This window comes from Camelus dromedarius, chromosome 25 (genome assembly GCF_036321535.1).
Source record: "Camelus dromedarius isolate mCamDro1 chromosome 25, mCamDro1.pat, whole genome shotgun sequence".
Classification (NCBI taxonomy): Eukaryota; Metazoa; Chordata; class Mammalia; order Artiodactyla; family Camelidae; genus Camelus; species Camelus dromedarius.
This window is the reverse complement of record NC_087460.1, coordinates 17,149,243-17,168,459: the sequence shown is the minus strand read 5'-3', so window position 1 is coordinate 17,168,459 and position 19,217 is coordinate 17,149,243. Positions and strand designations below refer to the sequence as shown.

The window sequence follows — 19,217 nt, the reverse complement described above, 5'->3', positions numbered from 1 at the left end:
ATATGAAACATCCCTAACAGACTTTCAAACTGCATTTTTTTTGACAAAAATTTAAATTAATGAGAAGGTAAACAGGTAATCACTGAAGCTGAAGTCTCATGGTACATAAGCTACGTGTTAACCTTCACCAAACAGGGAGGATGTAATTAAGTATGATGCTCTTCCATTCACCATACTGTGGCAAAAATCTATATTTTTAAATTGGGATAATTTAATGAATTACCAGACATGTGTTGAGACTATTCATGCTTATCCAAGTATCATCCAGAAAGCCAAGAGCACTGCTGAAAGTTCTTGACAACGTTCAGCGGTCATTGTGAAAATCTTTAACTTGTTCACCAATTAACAGAGGCTTCCTTTCTATTTTTCAATTTATATTTTGGAATAAAAGTCTAGGACCATTAACTATGCATTTTTTGCTGCTATCTTTCAAAAATGTCATTGCCAGTGCACTATACACATGATAGAAAAAAAAATAAAACAAAGGGTAGCTTGAGATGGATTTCTCTTTTAATTTATTCACTTAATAGGCCAGTCCCAGTGACGGTTGGAGCCTTGTAACAAGTTCACAGACTGAAAAGCTCTTCAGCTCTTCCTCAGGCTCAGGTCACTATTGGTCACTAACGCTGACAAAGACGTACTTTCCGAGCCATCGTCTTTCCTAAGGTTCAAGAATGATTCTCGAGTTATTTGAAGGATCTCTCTCAAGCCTTTATTTTCTTGCTATAAGAAAGCAAAGACAAAGAAGCAGTCACCACGGTGGCTACCAGAGTACAAACGGAGCTTAAGAAAAGCCAAACATATGAAGGCATGAAAAATAAAAGGCAAGTACTGTAATTGGCAGAAATGTACTAAATGATAAATGACAGCGCAAGGGGGCAACCTGAATGTAGGGAACACTTTTTTTAGAGAGGTTGAAATCATGTGTTCAGTGCCTTCCACCACTGCAAAGCCTGGCTACTTCTGCAGCGTAACTGCAGACAGAACCTCAGAAACTGCCTTATTTTACCATCACAGGACAGATAAACTAACACCAAGATTTATACTTACATAAACTCAGAAAGTCTGTGAATGACACCTTGGGACTAGAACCTCTCAGTACGTTAGCACTTTTTTAATTTCTCCATGATGGCATGGAGCGCAGGGCAAGCCGTCTGGCTTGCTTTCCTCACTGGAACTTAACAGCAGCAGGGCTGGCTCAATAGACTGATATTTTTCAAGAAGGAAATTAAGTGACCAAATGTCTGGTGTGCAAATCTCACAAGATTTTTGCCTGGCCTTTTATGGAAAAAGTTTGCCTACCTTGGTTATAAAAGAATGAGAGAATGTGTATGCTTAGAGAAATCATTTCTGGCCTTCTAAAACCAATTTCTCCACCATGATTTCAAAATGAAGCTTTTAAAGTTATAAAAGTCTATTCTACTGACTTGAGTTATTCAACAATGACTTGTGCTTCTGCCACCACAAAATAAAGGCCAGATGAGATAAAAGCTTTTATATTCCCCAGAAAAACAGCATCATTGTGATCTCCAATAGAATAAAGGCATTTTTTAAAAAACTGCTAAACTCAAAAACTATATTCACCTAATATAACAGAAGCAACACAGGATCAGAAAAAAATCAATTTTCTCAATTACTGGTGTAAGTTTACTATTGATCCTAAACTCCTGCATTACTCTATAAATGGTCTTGCATTATACACTCATATAACCAGTATCCAGATTAAGAAAAAGAACATTACCAGTATCCCAGAAAGTATATATTTAAAAATAGGACATATTTTCAGGCATAAATCTTTGAATGAACAGTTTTCACCTACATCTGCAATTTAAAACTTACTTCAAGTTGAAATATTCGTTCCTGTTCCTTGCAACCCTGCTGCTCATCAATTTCAATGGCTTTCCTCATTACTGCTGCCATCTCAGTTATCTGGTCAACATGTGCTTGTAATTCCTGAAAAAAAAAAAGAGATGGCGTTGTGAATTGGTGAAATACTTCATTATTTTTATTTTAGGATCGTCTCCTTTTTATAAAAACTACATTGACACTTAATACGAACATAATATCTTTACACTGCCATTTAACATAAATGTAATATATCAAACAGATATTTACAGGAAAGTTGACTGACTGTGAATGGGCTTTTGAAATTAGGTTTCTGTTAGGACTAGGATTAAGGATGAGCCGCATAATATAACTAAACCCACTAACAAGGATACCCGTATTTCACATTCCTCTCAGGACAAATGATCAGCAACTTTCTCTTTGTTACACCCACACACCCTCTACTGATCAGAGTAATTGGAAAGATAAACATTCACTCTCTTTTCCTCCCTGAAGTCTTCATGATTTACAAATATTTTCTGTATTATCCATTCTTAAAAACTGATCTCAATTCACTCTGAAGCTTTTCTAGATTAGAATCCTCCTGAGAGCAGGAACTGTATAGTGTTCGTATTGCCTATCATTTAATGTTAGGTACATGATAGATAATAAGTATTGAGTAAAATGAACAGAGTTCTGCTTTTAAGTATTCAAACATAAAATGGTCTTGTTTGCAAACTGTTCAAAATATAATTCCAGTGTAAAACAGACATCCACATTTGCTTGGCACAGCAAGTAGCATAAAGTTCTCCTCATCTTGTTCTCTTATTCTTTTCTGCACACCTATGATGTGCCAGGCACTGTGCTGGGCAGTAGGAATATGAAGCCTGTTAAGAAATGTTCCCTGATTTCAAGGAGCTTACAGTCAATGAAAGAGACAGACAAAAGGTTTAAAATCAACAGAAACAGAATAATAATTTTTTAAATGAACAACTTCTATAGACCATTGTTCACTGGCAATCAAGAGTTATTTTATTATACTAAAGCCAAAACTTACATATAAAAGTTAATAGTTTCCAAAATAAGCATTAAATCTCTTAAATAGTTGTATATACTCTATTTGTAAAAAGGATTTGAACAAGACCTGCCCCCCAAAACCTATAAAACTAGTAAACTATGGAAGAAATAGAGAACAAACAGGAATATCTTTAGCAAACCACACGTTTAACATCTTCTTAATTAACATAGAGATCTTCATACTATTTTAATGCGCTCTATACAATGCTAGTATGCAGGAAAAAGGCAAAATAAAGGGCTATGCTGTCCAACATGGTGCCATTTACATTACAATTACCAGAGGTCAAATACATTTTAAGAAATTAACAATTCAGTTCCTCAGCTGCACTAGTGACACTTCAAGTGCTCAACAGCCACATGTGGCTGGTGGCTTCCATACTGAACAGCGCAGATAAAGAACACTTCCAGCACCGCACAAAGTCCTACTGGACGGCTCTGGATTAGATTACAGCAGCGAGAATGATGCCGAGACAAACAGCTATCATTTTCTGGAACAGTTAAAAAAATGATTTAAAATCCCTCCCACTGTAAAGGAAGCATAATGTGTAAAAGCAAGTTAAGCACAAAAAACTGCAGCAGCAAATAAAATCAGGGTGGTGGGTAAAAACTCTGAAAAGCCACAGCTTTCTCGGTTTATGGTTTCGTGTCTAGGCACTGACTTAGGATAAACAATTACACAGGAAGCAGATCATTATCTGTCTTTAAAACAAAAAACAAGAAACTACTAAATCTCAACTGTGTAGCTTATTCTTGCAAAATCATCATAAGAAAAAAAACCCCAATACTTCAAAAAGCAGCATATTTCTATAGGCTCAGTTCCTGGATGGTTCACTTATTACAACAAAATCTTTAGGGAAGTATCATACATCTTTCAATGGGCACAAGAGGGCAAGACCTGTGCTTTCCAAACTGACTTAAAGGTAAGAAGGGCTAGCAACATAACCCCTGAACTGTCTTGAAATGCCCTTCATTGGTAAACTTTCGTTTAGGTTCATTTCAACTTTGCTCAATAAAGGCCTGCCACAATGAAATTTAAAAAAAAAAAACTGTCAAAACACAACGGAGAGCGTACTGTTATACTTAATCGTAACACTTAAACAAAGGCATCCTTCATTGTGAACACAAGGTAAAGGACTATAAACTATCAGAAACCTGAATTAAAACAATTTAACAGTTTGGTTGAACAAAATTTTTATGAAGTCAGAGTAAAATGACTGCCAAGAAAATATCTTTGATGTCCAGAAGGAGGACGACTGTTTAAAGCTCACTACAATCCTGCAGCAGCAGTTAGACGGAGCAACACAATGAAAGGCCGGCCTAGAGAACGAACCTTTCTTTAAAGCCTGTGATTATCCAGCAGGCGGGCTATGATGACCATACACAGAGAGGCAATGACAGACTTCAAGTTGCTACACTAAGTATTTCTGGAAGGCTATCAAAAGCACAGCATTTTTTAAAAAAGCAATTTCATTTATTTGCTTATTTAATTTGGGAGGAAAATCCAATGTAAAAGTATTTTTTTAATGGGCCCCCCCTTCCACCCACATCCCAAAAGTCGACTGTTTTATTTAGTGTACATTCTGATTTGCTTCCAAGTGCCTCCTCTCCAGTCCATGTTGAGGTGCTTCAAGGATGTGTCGAGATGCATCAAGGAAGAATCCTTCGGAGTGGTTACGATGCACCATGTCAATCTGTAGTACAGAGTCATTATAATGTTAATACGGACATTATCCGTAATTTAAAAACTGAATGAGTGTTAGTTCATGCGTGTTAGCCAACTGTTTGAAATGTTTGTTTTTTTAAGATTTCCAAAAAGGTATCAGTACAAGAATAATGTAAGAATGAGTATCTGAATGAAAATCAGTTCTGCTCGAACTTTTCACTGATTTTTAAACGTGTGCTCAAAACCTTCTGGGTGAGCGCAAAATTCTACATTACAGCAGTCTCAGAAGGGTCTCTCACTCCAGGATGCTGTTATGTGTAACTCTGTTTATTATCCCTAAATGTATTATAAAATTATTTCTGTGTTTCGGCCTCTCAGAGCGCTAGCACCTACACATATCCTGGAAGCTCACATATTTCTGTGTCTTTATCATGCACGTTTCTCTGCTCACCCACTTCTGCTTGTGACACCTCCCTCCCCCAGTAATTAATGCAAGGCTGGATGTAGATGGATGTTCTACCTTTCTCTGCCACCTTCCCAGATTCTCTTCATGAGAACTAATCTTGCTTCCCTCCAGTATCCCAGTAATAATTCATCTCTCTATTTTAGGATTCATCACATCCTACCTTATATTCGATAACTATGTTTTTGTGTCTGTATCTCCCATTATACTGAAAGCTCCTATGGAAGAGTAATGAAACTTATTCATTCATCTTAGTAATAAACTATGCCAGTGCCGAGTGTTGATAAATATTTGTTTGAGTCAAAATGTCTCCTTTTTGGGAAAAATCAAAACCACAAACATTAATATGTATTAGTTAGAATTAATAACAAGTAACCAAACAGTCATTTTATGGAAGGCAAGGATCAGCACTTAGATGAAGAATTTAATCTACATAGTGAAAAAGGATGGTTTACAGCTATCTTACAAAATGTGTAACTCTGCTAATTAATAAAAAAGCTCTGAGGAATGGTAAAATCTAATGTGTTTTAGAGCACATCTGCTTCTGATATATCTGCTACCATAAGGGACTAGCGAGCTTCAGTATCGTATTCTAAGTACTTTTTTGCCAGAATGTTCTCTTTAGATCTTAAAAAGTTTACTTCTTAGCTTGTTAAACCTAAGGGCCTTTCGGAATTTTTCAAGATGATATTTATTTTACCAATAACTTTAAGTCAATTCATATTTGTACCTTAAAAAAACCTGATACATTTAAATTTAAATGTTTTTCAAATGATCTCACAACAACAGATACATTTTATATTCAAAAAATTAACTCTTAACTATCCAAGGTTTTCCTTTTGGGTCAGAGATGAATAGCATAATTAGATAATATTAAACCCATATTTATTTACATATTGTTTACTATTTGACATAGGAGGTATTCATTACTAACTTCCTTAATATGTAAAGTAGAATTCACATACCAAAGCAATTTACTAGGTATTTAATTTTAATATAATTAATAATTAAAAAATACTGTCAAGCACCATGATGGATGAGGTATTTAAGGAATCTAAAATGTGTTTCAGTAATGAAAGAGAAAAACACATCTTATAACAATCAATATTTCTTAAATAATATTATAACTAATAGTTAGCTCATCATTATCCAATATGAATAATGGTCTAGTAGTCACAGTCTGTTCTGATATTTTTATTTCACACCAGCAGTTAAAAATCAGTTTAAAATAAAATGTAAATGGGAAAGGATTATTCTGCCTGTTTTTGTAGCAGTTGCTAGCAAACACAGGGACATACACAAAGGGAACAGACACAGGGATCACAATGAGTAACATGAACAGCAGGAAAAAACGTTAATTTCTAACCAGTTCAGCTCTGGCTCTAAAAATGTTGTTAACTGATATGTGACTGGCTAGGGAGGTGGGGGTGGGGAAGGCAATATTTTAATATGTTTGTTCTTTTCTTCTCCCTCACCCCACGGTGTTTCCATTAATAATTAGCCTCATCCAGAAAACAGTCCTAAGAAAAACAAATCTACCTTTAGCTGCTTTCAGAATTTTTTTAGTTTTAAGCATTTAAATTTTTGTCTTTGCAACAGATATCAATACACACATTTATTACAAGAAATATTTCTTAAAAGCAGATAACCTTGAAAAATAATTTTGAATAGACTTACCTTTATTTTCTAAATAAAGTTTATTTTTGAATATATATTAAAGCTACTAGGAAAGAATGGGAGTGAGAAGAGTAAATCAAGCAGAAAACGACACGTACGTAACATGAAAAAAATAAGGAAAAGCAGAAAATGTCAAAAAGAGAAGTATTCAATATTATGTAAGACACCTGTGATTTAAAAAGAAAAATCGGAACACAAGTTAGCCGACCGTCCCTCTGTTCCACCTCAAATTATATTTACGGAACGGATTACCTTAGAGTGCTGCTCTTTCAGCTTCATTGTTACACCCGGATCATCCTTTTTGCTAGCCATTAGCAGTCTGAACATTTGCTCTCGATACTTGCTCATTATAAGTTCCAAGGCAGACTGATGTTCTTCCAGGGACGTACGCAGTTCTGTCAAGAATAACAGTATATTGTATTCAAACTTGAGTGCAAGATGTACAAAACATTCTCTTCCACATTACGTTTATCAAAAAAGCAATTGGTAAAGGGGGTATTTTAAAAAGAAAACATGATGCACAAAAATCTAGCCACATGGAAATATAGGACACCAAATGTAGTCTTCTATTAGTTTTTTATTTTATCTATTTATTTTTTAAAATTTAATTTTTCTTTTTTTTGCAGGCGGGGAGGTAATTAGGTTTATTTGGTTTTTCTATGGCGGTACTGGGGATTGAACCCACAACCTCCTGCATGCTGAGCATCCACTCTATCACTTGAGCTATACCCTTTCCCCCATTAGTTATTTAAATGACTATTTTAAACTCATTTTTTGAGAACCATTTTAACAAATATATACCAAATGATAATTAAGTATCAGATGGTGCCCTATATTAGGAATACCAAAACGCCAGGGAAGAGTCTAGTGGAGAAAACAAATCGTAAATAATTATAATACAATAAGCTCTACTCAAATACGTGTAAAAGGTCTGAGAGGAAAAAGTGGTGAAAGCTTCACAGAAGTATACTATTGAGATGAACCTGTGTTCTTTGAGTTGAAAAATAAAGGACAGGGCATTCTAAGCAGGGAGGCATGGCGTGGATGGTGTGTTCAGGAATGAGTCTGATGGCAAGAGGAAAGGTTCCATGGAGAGGAGAGGTTGGGGAGAGTACGAAAACAAAGGCTTGGAGGTGACCCTGAGGGCCTCTGGATGGGGAACTAGTACGCAGTGAAGGTTCTCAAGCAAAAGAATAACATGAGCAGATATATTTTTGAAAATATCAATCTGATGCTTGTGTTGAAGATGATTGGAAGGGGAAAAGAGACTGAAATCAGGGAGACCAGTTAGGACAGCTGGGGGTCAAAGTGATGGGATTAGAGAAAGAAACTGAGCTACTTCATAGGTAACAGCAATGGGACAAACTGGATATTGCGGGTGAGAATCTAAGGTGACTTTCAAGTGAGGAAGACATTCATATACAGCACAGGATAAAGAGCAATAAATAAGACTTAGGCATACCGGACTAGAAATGAGATTAATGCCAAGAAGTAACTATAATTGGCTATTTTCCCATTTAAAAAAAAAATTGGTCCCAGGTTGACAGTACAATTGCAGATTAAAGTTCTCTTTTGATTTGCTATACGTAGTTATATCTTGCCTTTGTTTTCTTGTTGCAATTCTCTGATCTGTCTGTTTTCTTGCTGTATTCCCATAACTAATGTGGACCGTGGCCGATGTCTTGCAACTTCATTAAGTTCCTGAATTTCTTCTTGATACTAATGAAAAGATTAAAAAAAAATGTGGAGAAAATAATTGAAAATATGTATCTGATATATATATATATGTTTGCTAAAGAACTCTTATTACTCAGCAATAAAAAGAACCCAATTTAAAAATGGGCAAACAAGATGAGTAAGTTCTGAGGATGTAATGTACATCATGGTGACTACAGTTAACAAGACTGTATTATATACTTGGAAGTTGCCAAGAGTACACCTCCAACGTTCTCAACACACACACACACACACACACACACACACACAGTAATTATGTAAGGTGATGGAGGTATTAACTAACCTTATTGTGGTAGGTAATCATTTCACAATATACACATATATCAATAGAAATTGTACACCTTAAATTTATACAATATTGCATGTCAAGAATATCTCAATAAAGCTGAAAAAAATGGGCAAGACATTCAAAGAGACATTTCGCTAAATTACACAAATGGCCAGTAAACACATGAGAGATGCTTAACATCATTAGTCATTAGGGAAATACAATTCAATATAACAATGAGATACCACCTTACAACCACTAAGATAACCTTAATCAAAAAGCAAATAGTAACAAGCATTGGAGAGGATGTGGAGAAATTGTTAACTCTCATATATTGTTGATGGTAATGTAAAATGATGCAGCTGCTTGAAGAACAACCAGGCAGATCTTCAAAGAGTTAAACATTGAGTTATATGACCCATCCATTCTATGAATAGGCATATACCCTCCAAAACTGAAGACCTATGTCCACACAGAAACTTATAAGCTAGTATTCATAGTATTATATCTATAACCAGAAAGTAGAAGCAAACCAAACTCCATCAACTGATGAGTAGATAAACACAATGTGCTGTACTCTTACAATGAATATGACTTAGAAATAAAAACTAATAAAGTACTGATACATGCTCCAACATGGATGAAACCTGAAAACATTACATTAAAAAAAGTCACAAAAAGTAACATATTGTATGATTCTATTCATATGAAGTGTCCAAAACAGGAAAATCCATAGAGATAGAAAGATTTATGGTTGCCAGGGGCTGGGGGAAGGGAGACCTAGCGAGTGGGTGCTATTGGATATGGGTTTTTGGGGTGATGAACCGTTGTGAAATTAGACAGTGATTATGGTTGCACAGCATGTGAATATACTAAAATCCAATGAACTGTACCCTTCAAAAGGCTAAACTTTATGGTATGGTTCTTAACTTTGGTTGTCAAACTCCTTTTTTCACAACTCAATACCAGATGTATGTTCACTGGAACACCTGAGTCAAGCTAGACCGGGAGGTATGTAAGGCATCTAGGGCCACAGAGTTGCAAACCAAAATAAGTAAACTTGCTCCGCTATTTTCAGCAGCTTTGTTAAAAGAAGCACCCCCGAGTTGCTTCCTTTTACAAAATGGATGCATTTCAAGAGAGTAGGCTGTGAAGGTCTATTTACCTCCAGTGATTTCCAACATAATGTTAGAGATTTTAAAATTTTCTTAAGAGTTGAACATTTTTTATCAAAAGAGGGCTTAAAATAGTAGCTCAACTCCATGGCCCACTGGGAAGTGCTTACATACAATGCTAAGGGTAACAAGAAGTGAAGCCACTTCTAGTTTTTCTTTAACTGGAAGCATTAAATGAAAAATAAGGTAGCAAGTATGAATGCAGTAACTGCAAAAGTTGTAAACCAGACATTGCTTTGCATCTTTTTAAAAACAATTTTATTAATAGCATCACCTAAATACTCTTACAAGGAAAAATACAACATTTCTACATTATAGAAATAAGAGAAAGAGCAAAATATGTGTCAATATTAGTAAAAGATACAATCTGGTCTTTGTCAAATATATCTAGACCTAAAAAATTCACATATTTTCTAAACTCAAATGTGTATCACTGTCAGAAAAATTAGTGATCAAGTCTACAAGTTTTAGAATATATATATATATACACACACACACATTCATGTCTCCTGAACTTGAAAAATTATATTCCAACCTAATTTGAGGCATAGAAGTCAAGCTACTTTTAAATTTTAGAGAACATTAAAAAAATTAATGAAATACTAATTAAGCAAAGTTTCAGCCACACATAAATGCCAATGACTGCCTTTTTATAATGAAATCAACAAGAAAGAAAAAAATCAAACCTGCTTCATAGCTTCTACTCGCTTGTTGAGAGCTGTGGTTTGCTCAATCAGAGATTCTGCTGCATCGTCGTGATCTCGTAATCTTTCCACAAGAGCTTTAGCGTCAGCAAGTGCCTTCTCAATTGTGCAACTCATTTCTAAGGGAATACCTATAATTAAAAATCAAAATCAAGATTAAAAACACAGGTGGGGTGTCATCTTATTTCAGTTTCACATTAACACAGATAAGTTCAGGTTACATTTGTTACTGGGTTGTTCACTGGGGAGAAAAGCCATCTAAGAACAGCTGTGGTTTTGCTTCCGCTAGGATGGCATAAGCTTGAAAGTGAATTTATAATATTCAAAGTAATTAGAACATATAAAAGTGATTTACAGACATAATCAGAATGTATTTAAAACACCCTGAATTTATGGTGGGGGAAAAAGTACACATCCAAAGAAAATAATCTATAATATAGAAATTGTGCTCTTTGTGAAGGCAATCCCTAGTACATTGTTTGTTAAAAAGGTTACTTTATTAATCTTATTCTGCAATGATTGTCAGGTCTCTGACCATATGACCCTTCTTAGCCTCTGCTCAGTCAGGTGACCTGAGACACAATTCATAAACATTAATGCATACTGACTAGCTACATGGTCTCTATGGGTCAATGCTATGTCAAAGTGTCAACCTACTTCTGGAGGAAATTCGACTTCTTACATAAAATTGCATTATAATCCTAACTCTTTCACTTTCTTTAGTAAATGGCAAAAAAAAAAAAAAAAAAAAAAAAGGTTTGACTTAGAACAATAGCCATTATGGGAAACCTCTGAAATATTAAAATCAGTAATTAATATGTTTAAAAGAAGCTCAAAAAATTAGGAGACAAAACGTGAAATAGCCAGTAGTTAGCTTCTTCAACTGGTATGCTGAGACTTAAAAACAAAATTTTAATTTTAAAATAATCTCTCTCAAAAATCTTAAACATACCATTCTTGAATTCTTCTCTATTAAGTTTTACCTTATCTTCTAGATGAGCCACACTTTCTTCAGGATCTTCTCAAAAAATAAAATCACTCTGTAAAACTACTAGGCCAGAAGCCAGGTCTACAGCAGTTATCAGGTACAGATCCAAGTTAAGGGCTATAATTAACGATTTTCATCAAGTTTAGGAAGACAAGAATCTGCTACAGAATGCAGGACTTTGTTAGATACTACTGTACTGGGCTTTAGATCTGTACCGGCTAGTTCAATTATTAGTCTCTCAGAGATGGAAAAATGCAGCAAAGTAGGAAAGAGACTTTAACCCGACTGTGTAACATTTTAAAAGAAAAAAAGCAAACACAACACATCAGGCCATTTTAGTAGGCTTTCCTTTAAGGTCATATCTAACAAAGATTCAAAATTGCAAACTAAATAAAAGATGAAACATTCGAACAGTATTCTTGGTTGTACTCAACAGCTGAAGCAAAGGGTATCTTGTCCTGTTAATATAAATAGGTTCAAAGCTGAAGAAAAGGATTCAATCAAAATAAACTAAAATGTAAAACTGCCAATTTAGAAAATATTCAACATATGACTAGACATTTCCAGAGAGCTTTAAGAATTAAGCCAGAAATTAATAAAATTTCTAGCTCTCTAGAAAAACAACACAAAACAAAACAAAACAAAACAACCAAAAGATCTGTCTTCTAAGATTTAGGAGGTTTAGATAAGTGTACTTCAAAATACAACAAGCAAAAGGGCCATTAAAGGAACCAATGCCTCATACTGGTTAAAACACAAAAGGACAACCATCCAAAATCCATCTAGGATGCTGCTCCAAGGGAGACATTAGCCTCCAACAATGCCTTGTCCTTCCTCTAAACTTCCAAGGGAAATGAAAGTCACGGGTAGGTAGGCAGTAATACAGCTTTCCTAACTATATGGTAGTCACTATAGCTCCGTATCTCCCATTAATCCTTCTACCATAGAACACCAGATGCTTCACAGTAAAATTTTAAAGTTAGTATGTTAAAAAAAAAAAAAGTCAGGAAAAGAAGGGAGGAATAAGGAGCAAACTGACTTGTAATAAGTTAAAAAAAACTAAAAATAGAAAAAAATTTTGTCTTACAATAAAAATAACTGGTTGTAACAGATGGTGAAAAGAAAATTTTTTAAAAATTGGAAGTCTAGAGAAAATTGTAAAAGATTTGAGAGAAGTAATAAAGGTTTCTCTTGATTTAATATAACAACTCAAGTATGAGGAACCTTTAAAGTCCTAGGTCTCAACCTATAAATGAGATTGCTGGGAAAATTATCAGAAGAATATTTCTTTATGCTTTGCAATAATACAGCCTCTACTAACTTAATAGGTAGGATGCGCTTCCAAACAAAATGGACAAAGTTCCTACATATGAAAATATGACATGTGATTTCGACCTGAGAATACCTGTACTGTGTATAATTCAGTAAGTTGCCCCCTCCCCAAAAGCCATGTCCTTAGAATCCTAAGGGCAAAAGAATCTATAGATTAACTGAAACAGAGAACCAAATCTGGGCTCTTTCTAGATAAAGATAAATCTTTCTTTTTGAAATATGAGAAAGTTATGCTGTGTTCTGGGGGTATCAACTTGAGACAACATGGCACCAAAGACCCACTGCCTGTCAAATTCTACGCTTTAATTCAGTAGCTAAGGCTCACTCTTCCTGCCTCAACTAAGTCATAGAATCTTCAGTTTATACTAGGGTTTTATAGCCAATGTTCCCATATGCTAATCCCTGCTGCTAAATGAAGCCACCCTAAACTTTCTACTAGTTGAATAATTATGAAATACTGTTATTTTCTGTTTTTCATATTACCATCAACTGGTACAAGATTCTCGCGCCAACGACCATACCTACTGAAAAAGAAATCTCATGATTGTGCTTCCATATGGTTTAGGAGTATACAGCATTCCTATGTATACTAGCAATATACTAATAATTGTATGTTTATATGATGGATGGATTTAAGTCCCCTACTGAAAAGTCATAATACTCACAATGGTTAAAATACTATTCTATTTTGTGTTTTCTTCCAAGAACATTCCAACTTGTCAATCAGGTAATATGGAAGCATATGTAACTGGATCAGTTATTCATGAATTTAAGTCATGCAACTCTTTGCTTCTTTCTTAGAAATCTTTGTTTGTATCATTCCCAGTCCTCAGCAAACCCTAAACAGAATAAATCCAAGAAGGTCCAAGTTCAGACACATCATAATCAAATTTCTGAAAACAAAAGACAATGAAAAAATCTTAAAAGTAGCCAGAGAAAAATAACACATTACTTATAGAGAACCAACAATTTGAATGACTTAGATTTCTCATCAGAAATCATGAAGGCCAGCAGACTTGCATACAGATGTTCATAACAGTTTTGTCTGTAATAATGAAAAACTGGAAAATGGAAACAACCTAAATGTCCATCAACAAGTGAATGGAAATACCCAATGTGGCAAATCCATACACCAGAATACCACTCAGAAATAAAACGAAATAAACTACTGACACAACCAATAATATGATGAATCGCAAGAACGCAAGTGAAAAAAGTCAAACAACAAAAAAGGGTCTATACTGTTTGCTTCCATTTATATAAAATTATAGAAAGTACAAACTAATATCTGGTGAAGGAAAAAAGATCAGTGGTTGCCTGGGGATGGTCAGGGGGAGGGAGGGATGATTTAAAAAGAGGCATGAGGAATCTTTTGGGAGTAATATGTTCATTATCTTGATTGTGGCAGTGATTTTAAGGGCATCCATATGTCAAAAACCATGAAATTATACATTTCAAATATGTATAGCTTATCAGTCATCTACTATACCTAATAAGCATGGAATTTTTAAAAACGAAAGAAATCACGAAGGCCAGTGGAAAGTGCTGAAAGAACAGAACTCTCAACCCAGAATCCCATATCCAGTGAAAATACTCTTTATATATGAAGGCGAAATAAAAGTCATTCTCAGATAAAGAAAACGAGAACCTGTTTCTGGTAGGTTTGTTCAGAAGTAAATTCTTCAGAGAGAAGCAAAATGATATCACAAGGAAACTTAGAGCATCAGGAATAAGGAAGAGCAACAGAAACCATAAATATCTAGGTAAAAATAATAGAGTATTCTCTTTTTGAGTGCTTTAAAGTGTCTGATGTTTGAAAACAAAAACTGTACCTTTTGTGATGGAATTTTCAATTTATGTAGCTGTAATATATAACTACAACATAATAAAGGAGGAGGATAATTGGACCTATATTGTAATAAGGTTTCAACATTTCACTTGAAATGATAATTTCAAAATGTCAATTTTAAAATGTCAATTGTAAACTGTAAAAAAAAAAAAATCACATATATAATTGTAATCCTAGAGGAACCCCTAAAAAAAGTTGTACAGAGGTAATAGTCAAAATCATAACAGATGAATTAAAATGGATTAAAAAGTTTCAATAATCCAAAAGAAGAAGAGGAAATAAAAGAACAAAATACTGAGGGTACAAACAGAAAACAAATGGTAAGATGGTGGACCTAAATACAAACATATTAATAATTACACTAAATGTAAATGTTCTAAACACATTAGAATATACCATTGGATAATCTCTTTACTCAGAATTTTAAAAAAGGACACAATTATATGTTGACTATGTGAAACTCACTTCAAATGTGATATAGGTAGGTTAAAAGGATGGAAAAAGACATACTATATAAACATCAATCAAAAGAAAGCCAGTGCGCTAATTGTAAGCACCCGAAATATGCTCAATGTGATTAGCTGTCAGAGAAATGCCAACTAAAACCACAATAAGATTCTACTTCACATGTACTAGGATGGCCATAATAAAAAAGATAGTGTCAGGTAGGATGCAGAGAATTTGGGGCTTTCACAGGCTGCTGGTTGGAATGTAAAATGGTGTAGCCACTCTGGAAACCAGTCTGGCAGTTCCTCAAAAGGTCAAACATATGATCTAGCAATCCTGTTTCTAGGTATACGCCAAGAAATGAAAGCACGTCCTTGCAAAAAATTGCATATGAATCTTCATAGTAATATTATTCATAATATTCATTCAAAGCAGAAATAACCCAAACGTCCATTAAGGGATGAATGAACAAATAAAAAGTGGCATATTCTTATTTTTTGACCAGCCTCTTCCAGAACTGGAACCTAAATCAGTCACTCACGAATCGCCTGGTCAGCACTACTGAGGTAATCTGCCTGACTGACCCCTACCATTCCCCAGTGGAAAGTGGCCTTGTCACAACCAATCTGCTTTTTGCTACTATAGCTTCCTTGTAAGTTAAGTACACTGTGACTAGTTAAAATATGCACTATAAAAATAGATAAGTGGAAAATATCTTTTTTTTTAAATGGAGTCTTTTTTTAAATTTAAAACTCCCTTCGCCTATAAGTCTTTCATTTTGTACAGCTTGTTGGAACTCCTTTTTATCTGCTAGATGGGATGCAGTCTGACATGAATCATGAATATAGTCAATAAGGTCTTCAAAGTTTACTCAGTTGAATTTTGTTTTTTAACAAGACCAATTAGGCTTTTTGAAATAATAATTTAACATCCACTTCAAAAAAATTCTTTAGATTGCATAATGAATTATTAGTATCAAAATGAACTCTATTTAAAATTTGTCTTGTAACTACAAAAACATACCTACTCAGGGAAAGGAATTATAAATAGCAAATAATTAAAAGCATACTTTTATTAGCATTTCAGAAAAACAGTGACAAAATTTCTAAGAATCTGCACGTTCATTTCCTGTATGTGAAACCACAGAAAAGTTTAAAATATTTTATAATATGCATTTACTTTGCCAACTTTTTGAAAACCATCGTGCTTTCCCCAACTTTTTGCCTGGTAACTAGAGTGGGAGGAAGATTGTTTTTCACATTTTCTAACAAATTTTAAATTTTTAAAAACTCCAATTAAAAAAAAAGATATTTTCCATTTATATATTTTTATAGTGCATGTCTTAACTAGTCACAGTGTACTTACTTACATTACCTTCTATAGGTAGGTTCAAATTACAGGTGAAATTTTTTTAAAGCAGTTTCCTCCCTACCCCCTCTCCCCTTACATTCTCGCCCACTTTACCACCTAAAGACATTTGCAGTCAGAATCCTGGCAAAGGGTTCAGAACATTTTGCTGCTGATAAAAGAGAAACTACCACCCACCAAAGACAGCAACTGCCAACTGTTTAGTTTCAGATTTTGGTTAAGAAAATGTTAAAGAAATTCACGTCACTCTTCCTTCTCCTTTCTCCACAAATCCTATAGCTGGAACTACACAGAAATACTGTGAGCGCTGACATACCATAGATGTGTCTATAAATGTCAACAATCTAGTTTAGTTAAAAACTTGGATTGTTCAGGCAGGTGCCTCTAATAAGTGGATGATATTAACTGACACATATGCCAACAGGAAAATTAAATGTCATAGTTATGGCTTTCTTAGAAACTTATGCAAAGAGATCAGGAAAGAATGTAAGTAAAATTACAAATTACATATTCTAAAAAAGCATCTTATACAGACATATCACTGTATCTGAAAGCACAAAAAATTTTCATTGTCCTTAAAAATGATGGAATGAACATACGTTTGTAGCTTAATGAAAAAAATGAATTTTTAAAGTTAGAAGGTACAGAATTTGAAAGGACACAGGAGAATTTTTCTTTTAATTACATGTTACCTTTGACTTGTGGCTAAATATAAGTTACACATACAGATATGTTCAAACAAGTAGACAATTCAAGAAGGAACTAACCTAATCTTAGCCAGTTATTTCTAACCTATGGGTAAGGAATCACTGGAAGGGTTGCATGGATGTGCAAACACCAAGCATGGTCTACAGTCTACATATTTCTCTCACACACATATCCCACTATTTTTTTTTTTTACAGACAAGAGACTAGTTATAATAAAATACAAAATCACTTAAAAGCATAGTAGTTTTTTTTTTGCCATTATGCATAATCTCAAGTAAGAGATACTAAGAGTACAATTACTTGTGTATTAGGGGTCCAGGGTCCCTCATATTCAAAACAGGTTAGGGTTCTCTAAGCTAATATACAAGATTCCTCCTGGTTCTAAAATTCTTTGGTTTTAAGGATGCTAAGGACTCCTACTCTTATGGTGAATCTTGAGAGCTATTTACATTATAAATGTGTATACATCTGTACATATAAATATGCCTGCTATGTGCCAAGCATTGGACTAACTTTTGTTACAAAGATGAATAAAGACATGATTGCAGACTCGAGCTCAAACTGGCATTAGACACAGGTACTTAAACAAATAATGTTACACAACTTAGAAAAAATACCTGCAGAAGTACTGTTTCAAGTGCTCTGGGAGCACAGTGGTACTATCAATGTCATCTGGGGGAGTCTGAGATGACAATGGTCTATGAATCGGATCTTGATAGGTGATTGAAAAAAAAAAAAGAAGAGTAAGCATTCAAGCCAGATGGTACAGCACATACAAAGGCACAGGGCTGTGAAAAAGTGCTTGGCATGTTTGGCGAAACAGCCAGGAGCCAGGCATGACTGGATATTGAGGTATTTGGAGGAGAGGCAAAATAAAACGGAAAACGTAAAATGGATTGCGACAGATAGTAAAAGGTCCTAAGTGATATGTTTAACAATTAGGACTTAATTCTGTTAGCAATACGGTTATCGAAAAAGTTTAAAGAAATGACTAATATAAATAGATTTGTATTTCAGGATGGTAACTCTAGGGAAGGATGATGGGGGGAAATCAACTTGGGGGGGGTGCAACCGTAATAATTCTGGTGAAAGAAGAAAGAGCATAGGGCAGTGCAAGTGTAAATACAGTTACGGGTGAGCCTTAGGCTTCTAGTTTGGGCAGCAGGATGGATACCATTATCTGAGGTGGGATACAGAAGAAAGGCAGGAAGAAAACCAGGAAGAGAGTGGGATTCTTTGAAAGGCAATTTCAAGACAGTCTGGTTATCCATGACAAGGATCAGGAAAAGATGGATATTTCTTGGAGGGCAGTTTCAAGAAAGAGGGAATGGTTACCCACGTCATGTGCTGCACAGAGGTAAACTGAAAACTGACAAGGACCCCTCTGCCATCCCTGCCGACCATCCCCCACCCCACCCTGCAAACGGTGACCTCCCAAGTGGGTTCGGCAAGAAGAAAAGAGAGAGAAGGTGGGACCACAGGGTTAGGGTCAAGGTTTTCACCGAACTTTCCGCACCTCGGTTCCGGGGAAAGGTGCTCAGAGCGGAGAACAGCGAGAGGAAGTACCGCGCCCAGGATCGGCCCGCCGGCAGTTCAAAAGGTGGAGCAAAAGCACCGCCAGGGGAGGGAAGCTTCAGACTCCCTATTTTCGCTCTCGTCCCTGGACTGATTCCACTTACTCTGGTCTCAATCCCTCGCAGCTGTCAGCCGTGGCGATTAGGACTCAAAGCCTCTGCCAACGGGACCTATGCACCCAAGGGAAGAGACGCCTCTCGCGCGCTCAGCTTCTTCAGCGAGCAGACGCAGAACCCAGCAGAGCAGTGCGGCGGCGACCGACGGGGTCACAGCGGATCAGCCCCATCACTGGCCGGAGGAAAACCTCCGCTGATCGCCTCCGACCGGCGCTCTCAGAGCGCTTCAATCTCGCGAGATTTCCT

General features: G+C 35.4%; 1 protein-coding gene across 5 annotated transcripts; it reads right to left on the bottom strand.

The window, feature by feature from the left end:
• Nucleotides 1-488: 488 nt before the first annotated feature.
• FGFR1OP2 (FGFR1 oncogene partner 2) lies at nt 489-19,216 on the bottom strand. Of its 5 annotated transcripts, XM_031443909.2 has the most exons (8): nt 18,960-19,216; nt 13,574-13,747; nt 10,571-10,719; nt 8,306-8,423; nt 6,957-7,099; nt 4,479-4,592; nt 1,840-1,953; nt 489-723 (listed from the first exon to the last, which is right to left on the bottom strand). In XM_031443909.2, exons 3-8 carry the CDS (start codon nt 10,703-10,705, stop codon nt 586-588), a joined length of 762 nt encoding a protein of 253 aa, XP_031299769.1. In that variant the 5' UTR covers nt 10,706-10,719; nt 13,574-13,747; nt 18,960-19,216; the 3' UTR covers nt 489-585. The 5 variants fall into 5 exon arrangements, with proteins under 5 accessions (XP_031299769.1, XP_010995412.1, XP_010995411.1 ...); XM_010997110.3 differs by lacking the exon at nt 13,574-13,747 and having other exon boundaries at nt 18,797-19,216; XM_010997109.3 differs by lacking the exon at nt 13,574-13,747 and having other exon boundaries at nt 18,960-19,215.
• Nucleotide 19,217: the final 1 nt, after the last annotated feature.

What these genes read in the sequence shown, in the direction of transcription:
- FGFR1OP2 (XM_010997110.3), bottom strand. Translation starts at nt 10,705, where the DNA reads ATGAGTTGCACAATTGAGAAGGCACTTGCTGACGCTAAAGCTCTTGTG. An exon ending in TGAAAGAGCAGCACTCTAAG is followed by an intron (nt 4,593 to 6,956) that starts GTAATCCGTTCC and finishes TCTGTACTACAG; the next exon opens with ATTGACATGGTGCATCGTAA. An exon ending in AACGAATATTTCAACTTGAA is followed by an intron (nt 724 to 1,839) that starts GTAAGTTTTAAA and finishes GCTTTCTTATAG; the next exon opens with CAAGAAAATAAAGGCTTGAG.